We start from the raw sequence: 12,661 nt of genomic DNA, 5'->3' as shown, positions 1-12,661 counted from the left end.
ACGGTGAGGGGCCCGTGAGGCCTGAGGGGCCTCGCGCCGCGGGGCCCGCGCGGGGGTGTCACAGGGGGGTCGCGCGCCGCCCGCGAGCGAGGCCGCTCTTCCTCCCCGCGCCGTCACGTGCCGCCGGGAGCCGCAAAGCAGCGGCGGCGTTTGCGACAGGGTGACAGCCAAATGGTGCGACATCGGCGGCGGCCGCAGGCGCAGCAGCCGCGGCGCTGCCAGGGCCGAGCGCCGCGCCCGGGAGGGGAGCGCACGGCGGGCACCGCGACGCGCCCCGGACACCGCTCCGCTCCGCCAGGAACGCACCGCGGGCAGCGCTTCGCACCCCGGACACCGCTCCGCTCCGCACCGCGGGCATCGCACCCCGGGTACCGCACCGCGCCCCCGCGCCCGGCGCGACCCCCATGAGAGCAGAGCGGGCGGCGGCCGCCCCCCCGCGCACCCCCGCCCGCCCGCCTGCCTGAGCACGGAGCGCTCCCCCCGCCCCCGATGCGCCCTTAGTCCCGGCCCCGGACCCGCCTCCCGCGCTCCCCTCCCCGCCGGCGGCGGCGGCAGCAGCAGCGCCCAGGTGCGGACTTCAAACCCCGGCGCAATGGCGTCCAACGCGGCCGAGAGGGAGATCCTCTTCACCGAGATACAGGTAAGCGGCGAGGGGCGCCCCGGGAGCGCCGCCCCAGCCCCGCTCCCTCCCTCCCTGGCGGGGAGCGCGCAGCAGCCGCCGCGCCCCGCCGCCCCCTGCCCGCCGCTCGGCGCGGGACGCCCACCCCGCACCCACACCCAGCCCCGGGCCGGGGGGGCGGTGGCGGAAGCCCGTGCCCACCCCAGGCCTCTTCCCGCCGCTCTCCCCCGGGAGCGGAGGCGCCGCCGCCCGGTCACGGCCCCACCCCGCCGCCGGCCGCGACCCGCTTTTGTCTGCGCTCGGCTCCCTCCTTCCCCCGCCGAGCGGCCGCGTCCCTCCGGCAGGGCCTGCCTGCGCCGCGCCCCCCGCCCCGGCAGCACCCCCCGCCCGCCCCGGGGCCGCCGCGCCCGCCCCGAGCCTGCCGCAGCCGCTGTGGGGCCCGGAGCTCTCGCCCTCCCCCGCCGCCCGGGCACGGCGCTGGTCCGGGCCCCGCCGAGCGCTCCCGGGGCCACCCCGCCGCCCGCGTCAGGGTCAGGCAAAGAGCCTCCTCTCCCCTGGACATGGCACCGCGCAGCAGCCGCGGCAGCTTCCTTCTTATAGGCCTTGAAGAGGAGAAGCCCGGGAAGAGGAGAAAATGGTGCGAACAGCGTTATTTGTCACACCGCGAGGGTTCTTGTCACTACATAAAACTAACTCTAAACAACGCGCGACACTGTTAGAAGTCCTGAAGACTCGAGGGTTGGAGTTTTTCATCCCTGTAGTTTGACCACTTTTGGTTGCCTGTGCAAGTGTTACTTTTCTGCTTGTCAGCTGCAGGGTTAGCAGGGTTAGATGCAATTTGGGAGCTTCACTTTTGTGTTCTTATCTTTAAATGTCAGCTCAACCTGCTACCTCTTAAGCTTCCTTGTCCCGAAGAAAGTTTGCTTTCCTTTTTTTTTTTTTTTTTTTTAATATACGTCGTAAGTCTATGTGTTATGTTTAACCAGGCAAAGAATGTGTGTCTGAATTTATTAGATAGACAATTAACTGAAATAAGAAGACCATAAATGGAAAGTATTGAATTTAATGCTCAAAAAGAAAATAGAAAGGCATGTTTTGAAAAGGAGAAATTTTATTTCCCAAATGCTGTTAGATTTTCCTGTAATTTTGAATGTTAGCAATGTGCTCACTTGAGTAACAAAGGAAAAGAAGGCACAACAGAGATGTAGCAGTCTACTTAATATTGTAGCACGTGAGATGGCTGAAGGCTAAGAATCCATCTAAAATGCTGAACTTTAATCAGTGGCTCATAAGTGCTTAGGAAGAATCACTATGTTAATACAAACTTGATACGATGATGTATAAGCTGGTAAACCTGTTTGAAGTGGTGAGCTGTGTGAATAGCTAACTATGGTAGTGTTGCAGGCAAGATAAATGGAAGCAACATTTCTGTAGAAGTACCAAGAGTGAGGTTCACATTACTTTAAACAGAAATGAGTGAAGTATTTTGGGAATGGGGAGGGTTTGTTTTTTGTTTTGTTGCTTTTTTTTCTTGAAAGATGAGACTGACAGTGATATTAATAAAAAAAAAAGAAGATAATATAAAAAATAGTAATTTTTAAAAAAACCAAAGCACAACAGCAAAACAAAAAAAATCCAGGATGGATTAGATTCCTTGGTTGCACTGCCTCTTCCATTATATGTGGTAACTTCTGTATTGATAAATACAGTTCCTCGGGCAGGACAGAAAGGTAAGAAGTTAACACGGGAATCCCGGGGGTTTAAGCTTCGTGAACTGCTAACTTTTAGGTATTTTTAAGAGGAACTTCTACATTAGAAGGAAACATTGTAAAGATGCTGTTTTGTTTGTGGTGATGTATATTAGCAGTGAAACGTGAAGGCATTAATATAACTCCTCTTGGTAATACTTGAAAACAAATTGCTGTTCGTATACCTGTACATAAAAGTTGGTTTAGTGGTATGGCCCGAAAAGAATGAGAACTGCTGTGAAGTGTGAGATACGCCATTTCACACATGTTTCTTCAGGAGGGAACTTCCTCAATCTAAAGAACTCCGACTTAAAAAGTGCTTATATGTAAAATGGGCTTTTGCTTGCATATTGCAATCCTGCGCAGAAAGATGAGGAAGTTGTAGAATGCGTGGTTACAGTAAAGGTTAAAGGGGTCAGGTAGTTGGATGGATTTAGATCATGGACAATGGTTTAGATGTTTTGCTAATACTCGTGAAAACTTACTGAAAACAAGGTAAACCCAGTGTAAATCCCAAGCTTGTTCCTGACATGGACTCTAGAGTATCAGTCAGTGATCAGTATAATACATTGCTTTCTGCTGTTGCATGTTCTGCATGCACTTGGTTATGACAGCCCTGTGTACTCCAGCATGGTATAAGTAAACTGTTAGGCTTGAGTCAAGTTAATTAAAGTGGATCACTAGTCAAGAATCAGTTGAACTCTCCTGATAAAAAGATTGGCAGACTGTCACAAATACTGACTTAACAGGATGTGAAGTGGATTCTGAGAAAATATGAAAAACAAAAGACCAAAATAGCTAACTGCTAATAAGAAAGTGGTGGTACATGTACTTGTTTTAAAGTGTACTAGGCTTAATTAAACAGGCCTTAAATAGGCCCTAGGTTGCACTTCTCACAATGACAGTTTTGTATTTTAAAAAAGTGACTCCGTAACAGATAAAGCAGTTTCTTAAAAACCTCTGCTAGCAAATATCCACTTGATATTTTTGTCCCGCTTTTCCTACAAAATATGGTATGCATTCTTTTATAAGATGTGGAAAGTATGTCTTGCTTCTTAGCAGGTTTTCAGCTGAGTTTGTTCAAGGTGAAAAATGCAACACTTATTCCTCAGTAGTTAGCAAATGCATAATATGAAGTAAACTTGGCATTAAAAATCCTCCTTTTGGTTTGTTCTGTTTAGTAGCTTCACCAGTGAAATTGCCTGATTACTAAAGATTGAAAAGATTACATAAAGCCAGATTACCCTTTTTTACCTCTTTTTATCTCCAGTACAGGTTTTTTTGTAGGAGGGGGAATGAGTTTGGGTAAGAACCACTATTGCTGATGTTGCCTTCCATTCCATTCGCTTAGAACTTTGTCCACCAGGTAAAGGAGCCTCTCCAGTGCTTGTTCTCAGGTTAATTGCACAGTCTTTAACTCTTTGCTTCCTGGTGGAAGTGGCAACTCTGTTACTTCATAAAATTAAACTTTAAGGTATGGTGCTGCAGGCTGTTAAATAAGGCATCTGTGAAATAAATTTTAAGTTTCTAATGGAAAAAAAGTTTGTTCGGTTTTTTTTTCCAAATCATTATTAAAAAGAAAATAGAAGGTCTTTTGTGAAGTTGTGTGTGTTTCCAAAGATGTGTGCTTTCATTGGCAGTGATGGTAGATGTCAGCATAGTAAGTTGATATGACTAGGTGAACAGAAATTATTACTAGGAGTATTTAAATAAAACTATTGTGTATGCATAGTAATTACACTTTTGTACTTTTAGGTGTTCACTACCACTTCTTTTCTAGACAGTACTGTAAATCTTTTAAACTTGGGGCTTTTATTGTTGATGTTACAGGATTTATTTTAAGAAAATTTTAGGTTCACTCAAAATTGTGCTTTCAAAACAATACTTGTTTAATACGAGGGGAAAAAGAGCGTATTACTTGGTTTTATTTGCTTAAATGAAATTGTTTGGTCAAGATAGAGAACTTGGGCTATGCCCTGAAGTACAGCATGTAAGAGATCTTCAGTTATTTCAAATGGAAGTGTAAAGGACTATGTCTGGAATTAACTTTTCAAACTCAGCCATAATACATATTTCTAATATCACAGAGCATTGGAAAAAATGTCTTTATTTCTATATTTGTCAGAATAAGGGGATTTTTAATGGATATTTTGTTTTAATGCCGTAGTCATCTAAGTTCCTAAGATGCTGTACTTAGGGATCTTAAAGCAGAAGTGTTATGACAGAATCATGTTTGAAATCTCTTGGTAACTTTTTTTGGTTTTTTTTTCAATAGTGATGAACAGTACCACAACTGAAATATAAACTGAAATATATGTAAATTAGGATTATATGATGGCACACTCACTGTAGTTTTTTGTTTGTTTTATTTTTCCATTTCATACCTGGGACGAGAATTTTCATAAAGTGAATGTGACTAAACTGAGTCAGTATTGAGTGCTGACTGAACTGAGTGCTCAGTATTTTGTTAGTCTGCAGGATACAAATCGAACAGTTGAGTCTTAGATTATACAACTATGTTTTGTATATAAATGTATATGAAATTGGGCACTTGTACCTTGCCATGTTGGGTTATACTACCAGATGGGACTCTGAAGACCTGTATTTCATTCCTGGCTGCTCTGCTCTCATGTAGGTGACATTAGCCAGATGACTTTGCTTACTCATGTCTCAGTTTCCTCATCTTTAGAATAGAGGTAGGGATGCTTGTTTTTTTAGAGATAAAAAGTACTGGGTATTTATTATTAGCTGTGGTCAAGTGCCTAAGGACACCATAAAAAGGTACAAGTAACCTAATTAATCTGTTTTGAGGAGGAATTGTAATTGGGTTGAACACTCAGCAGTAAGACTGCCTTCAAATAATGTTCAGCTAGAACAGATTAGCTTTCAATAATTTCGAATCACTCTTGTTTCTTCAGAAGAAGAAAATGTCACATTCAAGTGAAAATATCCTGAACTAGTCTACTGCAGTTTAGAAATGAAAATGTGTGTACAGCTGCTTGGGATTTCTTAGGTCCCTACAAATGCTTTCAGAACTGGTGGATCTAGGGAAGCGCTTCAGGTTTTTTTTCCATTTGTGGATATATATTACTCTTTAAACAGTCCTCTATTCAAAACTTGTATTAGTAAAATATACATCCTGTTCTCAGTGGAACATAAACAGTCCTTAAAATACCTTTAGGTAGGTGCATGGGTGGGGTTTTTAGTTTTGTTTTGATTTAGGTTTTTTTCCGTTTGTTGAATTCTGTCAGTCTGTCTATTAACATAAGAACTTGTATATGATGTAGACTTGTATACATTTGACTGAATTTTCTTTGTCAGAGTAGCTGTCTTTTTAAGACCCAGATCTGTTATTTTAACTCATGATTAATTATTAGTGATGACCAGTAGAAAAGTATTTAGTTACAGTATGTGTAATAGTTCTTCTGGAACAGTTTTATACATTGTGAGTGGTCATTCATTACAGTGTAACCAAAAGTCTGTAGTAGAATAAGTCAATAAACATGTCCTTTACATTGGGAAACAGTGGTTTAAGAACTTAATGATAGGATTAAGAATTTTTTCATCAGTGTCTCAGTGCTTTGCTGAATTAGAGATAAGACCTCTACTTAGATTCAGAGTAACAAAGCCTTATATGTGTGTTATATGCAATGCAAGGCTCAGTCTGCTTTTTTTGTGCTTTTGCTAGAAATCACTTGTACAACTGTTACAAAATGGTAGATGGTAGGCTTTTTATTTGTTTGTTTTGTTTTTTCTCTAGTGGATTGTAAATAAATGGGTTCAGGAATAGACTGAGCTAAAGCATCTCTCACGAGATACTGCTCTGTAGCATGGGCAAAGCATTTGTATGGTACTTTGAAGCTTTAATAATTAGTACTTGTTCTGCAGTTCCTGGTGCAAGTAAAAGAGCATCTTTGCTAGGGTTTGGTGTGAGTGGGGGAGGTTCTTTTTAGAAAGTGAGATTTATGTTGTAGGATCCAATCCATGACCTCTGTGACTTTGAGACCCAATTCAGAAGTACTACAGTGAAGCAGAAACTAGTAGTGCCATTAGCTAACGAAATGCTTTGGGCCTGTGCTTACAAGTAACATTATATCTGATATATGTGTTTGTTTATTTGAACTGCAGCTAAACAATTATGTCACAGTGACACAAATCGACACCATTTTTGTTACTGCCATTTTACACTACTGGTTACTTACTGTTTGACAGCTCACCAGTGAATTGAACTACTTGCATGGCAGTCTGGACATGCATCCTATGGATCAAAGCGCTGCTCGGTGGATTTTCTCATGATTTTGTGGGATGATTTCCCAAACCTTGAGGAATTCTGTGACTATGTGTCAAAGTAGTGAAGTTTAGTGTCATCCATCAGCTTTGCTGGTGCAACTTCTGGCAGCTGGTGAGGATGATATGGCTGAGTTCTGTGGCAAGCAGACATTCACATGAACAGGATAGTAGTGTGCAGTTGCAGGCTTATGTTCAGCTAAATGGACCAGCCCTGCTGGGAATCCTACTGCTGTTGCACTCTGGTTAATAGAAGAGGCTGAAATCGAGTTATTCAGGCTAATGCTTTTAACTTAACGAGTAGGGCGAGCTGAGACAGTTCACATGGTGAGTTACCACGGCTCAGTTGTGGGACCACCAGCTGGGTAGTGGTGATGTGATTGTTTTTTAAGAGCAGGCCATACCTTATATTTTTCTTGACAGGAGGTGTAGATGCAGTTTCCTATAGTCTGTATCAGCATATGCCCAGGGTGGCTGTACTTCCTGTTTACTGCTGCTGCGGTGTACAGAGCACTTCTGGAGTGGATGCACCGAGATGGCAGAACTGTGCTCTCATCAGTGCAGTTCGTGGCTTCCGCAGCCAGGGAAAAAATAGGACTGTTAGCCTAAGTGTATTTCCTTAGGACAGCTCCATCTATACTAAAAGCCTTTGTTACTTTATTATAGATATATAGATAGCTATCAGGTACCAAATAATAAATGATTGACTGGGAAGGGCTGGGCTGGGTTATGAAAGTTTAATATATGCAGCTTTTCCCTGTTCCTTTTTTTTGAGACATAAAGAAAGGTTGATGTATGTCAAGACCCAGGTTTGCTCTGGCCCATCATACAGATCAGGATTAGTAAAAACCTTAATGTGGACATGACTAAATTAGCTTTTTCTGCCTCCAGTTCCTGTGGGTTTCTTTAAGCCTTGTCTTCACTGGAGATGTATTGGGTTTTAAATGACAGAGAATTTCTGACTTCTTCTCTAAATAAGTGCAGATCAGAGAGCTTGAATCAAAAGCCTGTAATATGTGGTTCATGTCTGCAGTGTTATGTATGGGAGTCCGGTGCTGAAGCAAACTGGTTTTTCTCTTGAGTTTTTTCAAACACTTGTTACCCTGCAACATGGTGGTAGGGCTCACAGATTTTAAGTTTCCATTAAACACAAGAACATGTTAACCTGAAAATGAAAGTAGCGGAATCAGTTCTGTTTCTATTGAGTAGAACCAGGGAGACAAGCTTTCCGTCAACTTTCCACGGTTGTTATTAGAGTGTCACAAAATACAATAGGTAGCAGATCTATAGCCAGGAGAAGGAATAATTAAGTCTGCAATACCAAGGTACTAATAGATTGTATTACAGTTCTGAGATAAATCACAGGAGTATTGTGAGGCTCTGTCTGTCAGTGTGATAGAAACACTCGCAAGCAGATCAGATCAGAAAGGAGAACGTTTTGTTTGTCTGACTACAACAGTAGTAGTTTTCTGAACTAGTGCTGGGCCTTAAACTCAGAGAATATTGCTCAACTCTTGGAATGTAAGGGCTGATATACCTTTTTGCTAGCTCTTAAAAGTTAATACTCAAAGCGCTTGAAGATGACTATCATGTACATTTTCTTTAATGAATTTTAAGAATTAAATACATGTACATGAACTTCATAAGTACATATATAACATTCTTCTATGTACTCACATTTGGTAGGCTATTGAAATAAATAGATTATTAAAATGAATAAGAAGTGAGAGTAAGTGTAGTTGTTATTTACCTGAAATAGTACTTGCAAATAATTTTGGTGCATAGGTGTTCCAAAATTATTCTTTTATTCACCTGTATGTAATTTTTTTCATATATGAACTTCACGTAACTTTTGAGGAGAAATTGAGAGTTGATGATTAAAATAGGCAGAAAAAAATCCTTTTTTTATTTCAAAGTCCCACACACAAACTGGCTAATTAAACAGGAAATCATGGTATGGTTCAGTATATCACTGCTGCTATAGTTGGCTTGTGAACTTAGGAACTTTCACATATGTATTTTTGAAAACTGTCAAAAGATGTACTTCGTTTGGTGTTTTTGTTGCAGATCACTAAGATGTAAGACAGATTTGTGATGTAAATTCAGGATGGAAGAGTTCTGGTTGCCTCACTGACCATGTCACGTGCAGAAACTGGACGCTTTGCCCGTGCAGACTTGAGGCTGTTACTCAAAGAAAGTGTCAAACTTTGTCAGCTGGTACTGCTGCTGAAAGTGAGGGTGTTCCATATTGTGTTGCTTTACATTTGCACAGACAGCTGTCTGGTGAACAGATTTTGTTGTTTTGCTTTGGTGGGGTTTTTTCACTCTAAATTAGATTTCAGTCAGATCAGGTTCACAATCCAGTTCCCTGTGTGGCCATATAAAGGTCTGTACTGGCATATATCAGTGAATGGTCTGGGGCAGGAACAAACTGTTAGGGGCTGGGACTGATGGTTCTTTAGGATGCTTTTTTTTGCCTGCAGTGGTGGTTCATGCAGAAAATGTTTATCAGATTACAGGCTGAGATTTACTCTCATGTATGTGGCTTTAAGCTGAGGACTGGGGATAGAGTCCAATTCTGCTGCAGATGAATATACAGATAATGAACAGTCCAAGCAGTGTCCGTGGCAAGTCTTTTCTAGCTTTGTATTCTTCAAGCAGAAAGTCTCACAATATGCATGCGACAGTGAAAACCTGTTTGTCTGAAAAAGCATTGAAAATACTGAAAATGTTGAAAGTCATGCATGAATAGATAATGTAGCTATGTTCAGTTTGATGTGGAAGGCTGAGAGCAGTGCTAAGGTCTTACAGCAGTATGCCAGGTGAATGTAGGGTTATGACCCAGCTTTATTATCTAACTTTCAGAAGTTACTGTTAAATCTTTTATGCACTCAATGCAAGAAGTAGTTTTGAAAAATCTTGAGTATTTTTGTTATTTCTCTAAAATGAAAGAAAAAGTGAGTATACAATCAAAATGGATGGGATTGAATTTTGGAGTGAAGGCAAAGTACTGTGCAAATAATACTATAAACTTACTATCCATAAAGATAAGGAAGAGAGTGAGGTATTACAGTTTGATATGAATACATCTGTCTGTTAATGAATAGCTCAATAACTGAGACATTTGAATATTCAGTAGGAAAAAAATCCCTAACAGTGATGTTTGCAATAACAATGTTTGCAATAACAAAATATCTCAAAATAGTCACATGAGCATCAATTAAAGCACCAGTTAGAGAACTTCGAACTATTGTGTACAAGATTGATGCTGTGTTTTGGAAGTCTAGCCAAATTTAGGGGAAAGGCCTGAGACTATGGTGCAGAAATAAGAAATTTGAGGTAACAAAAGTGATTCAATGTTTTCAAAGTTCTTGTGTTCAGTTAATTTCAAAATTATCAATTCTTTCTCATTCTCCTTGTACTTACTGACAAACTCTGAGTGTATTATCTTAAATTTGTATAGTTGAGATGAAGGATTATAGTTAGAATAAACAAGGAGATTGTTTTTGATTATTTTAGGTGTTCCAAAGCTCTCTACTAAGAACTGGGTTTTGTGTAATGTGAGCTAGAAACTTTATGCCAGTCCTTAGATAAATGGAAAAAACTTGCTTGGTTCTGTTATTCTGCATACCCTTCTCTTCTACAGGAAAAGGTACATAACCCCCTTTATTATAGATTTTATGACTTTCTCTGTTTACATCACTAAGGTTATTGGATATGAGATTGAAGTTTCTTTTTCATCATTGTGATGCACATTATCACTTGGATTTTTAAATAACATAATCCCAAAAGCATCCAAAACTATTGTTGAGAATTTAGAAGGAATGCAGATTGACTGTGTGGCCTGTTGCTTTTTGCAAGCATACTATGTAAAACCAGCCACTGCTTTTCAACTTCTTATGTTTATTTATATGGGAAGACACTGCAAAACAATTAAGTGGAATGTGTTTTAAGAGGATGTTTCCTTTATAGATAGATCTGCATAAGACATGACAAGATTATTTCTTTCCTAATACTCAGATCATGTAAGCTAAAATTATAAGACAAATGATGACAAAGAAGTGTCAGCTTTTCTTAAAGCTATTAAGCTCTGCAGTTGTAAGGATGTGTGCTGCCTGCCACCCACCTGGAGCACATGGGGAAATACATGGGCATAGCCAGGTGGGGAGACAGAACACAGTAAACTGGATCTAGCAAAAGGTTAGAGAAGACAGAGTCAGGGTTTCAAAGGCTTGTATTGAAAAGTACCAAAATAAGCATACTACAGATCTACAGAACGTTTTAAAATCAGCAAGGCCTTTTTGTAGGACGTGTTCTAAACTTAGTGGCAGCAGTAGGAAAGTAAAAGTACTGTAAATCGTACATGCCTGACTACTAGTGTAGCATTCTTGAACTGCTGCCCGTTTGGGACTCGGCAATCTCCTTTAATGGAAGCATGTTTTCCTCAATATTTGAGTTTGTTTGTTGCTTATTTATAAGCTCATATAAAGCTGGTGTTTTAGGCTGAGAATGATTGGATGTCAAAAGTTATCATTTGCAGATTATAATATCTATATTATTAGAGATCCTTAGGAAAACTATTTAAATGTTGTTATTGAAAATTAACCCATTATTTAATGATTTTTCTTCAAGTTGCTAGGATTTATCTTTGGTTTCTTCTTTCCTGAAGGGATGGGAACATGACATTTTGAAATATAAAACAGATAGTACTTAAACATTAGAAAAAAAAATTTCTTTCAAAGGGTTTTTTAATGGTTGTTCTATACTATATTCATACCAGTTAGTGGGAGTCAAACGAAGTATTTGTCTGTTGGATGAAAAATGTAGTTTTTACTATTCATTTTTATCTAGCTGGTTCAAATATGATTCTTCATCACATAAGCCACTTCACAAAGTAACGTGTGGATCTTTTTTCCTTTTCATTTTGTAGATGCACTTTTTAAATAAAAGATGTGTCTATGGCAAAGTAGATGGTATCCACCAGCAGTTAGTTTTTCGTCTGGGGGGCAAACTCCTTTCTTGAATTCTGCATTTAGTTGTAATATAGTACATAGTGCAGAAACAATTTCTGATTGTTATTTTAATTGCTTTAGAAATTGGTGTTCATCTCTATTAGGATTCCATGCAAGAGAGTGAATTTATTCTCAAGCTTTAATTAAACTAATTCTAACAGATTTTTTAGAAAGTTCTTAGAAGTGCAGAAGGAAAAAGAATGATGGTCTGTTGTAGAGTGGTATTCAGTATCATGATCTATTTTTCAGGTTAGCTAGCACTAATTCTAAAGTACCCTTTTTTGAAGTGTTTCTTTTTGCTGGGAGTAACTCAGTGATGCTGTCAAGGCAGCAGCTGCCTTGCACGTGGGAATTGGTTTCTTTAACTCCAGTGTGATTCTTGAACCAGAAGACCAGGGGTATGAAAGAAAGGCAAGGGAGATGCAAGTTCTGCAAAAGGTCTCCCATATTTGTATTTTTTCCCTTTCTATAATAGACAATACTGTTTTATGAACTCAGAAGTAGCATTTCTTTTATTTTGCATTTAATTAATTCACTATCAATTTGAGGTTTATACAGTACTTCAAGTAAACAGATTAGTAAAACTTAACTAGAGGCATATTCTGAATTGATTCACATACACTTTCTGAACTATACAGCTGAATTATTTTCTTGATTTACATCTGTCACATAGTAGTTTCTGCAGATTTCCTTCACTGATTTTTGCCTTGCACTTTGCTAACAATGTACATTGAAAATGTCGCATGTTTCTAATTACTCGTATTAATTTTTCACTGTTATAAAATAATCTGTTGACTGTCCTGAAGTATTTATATGTTTCTTTAGTGCAATGAATATACTTGAAGCTTAGTACATCGTGAGGTACATCTACTGGGAATTCCTGCAAATCTGCGATACAGAAGCAGTGAGCATTTTAGTGGCATGTACTGGGAATGATCAGAGCTGCTCCTTGCTCACTTAGGGTTAGCAGAAGGAAAGGGCTGGCTGTGGTTCTG

General features: G+C 40.5%; 1 protein-coding gene across 1 annotated transcript in view; it reads left to right on the top strand.

Moving 5' to 3' along the window:
• The first annotated feature begins 353 nt into the window (after window positions 1–353).
• PKN2 (protein kinase N2) overlaps window positions 354–12,661 on the top strand; it is a 54,805-nt gene continuing 42,497 nt past the window's right edge. Inside the window, exon 1 of the mRNA XM_064664793.1 lies at window positions 354–640. Coding sequence (XP_064520863.1) covers window positions 593–640 — 48 coding nt within the window. The 5' untranslated portion in view covers window positions 354–592. The remainder of the gene's footprint in view (window positions 641–12,661) is intronic.

This window comes from Pseudopipra pipra, chromosome 9 (genome assembly GCF_036250125.1).
Source record: "Pseudopipra pipra isolate bDixPip1 chromosome 9, bDixPip1.hap1, whole genome shotgun sequence".
NCBI lineage: Eukaryota > Metazoa > Chordata > Aves > Passeriformes > Pipridae > Pseudopipra > Pseudopipra pipra.
Note: the sequence above shows the minus strand (reverse complement) of the source record. Positions and strands in the feature narration are given on the sequence as shown.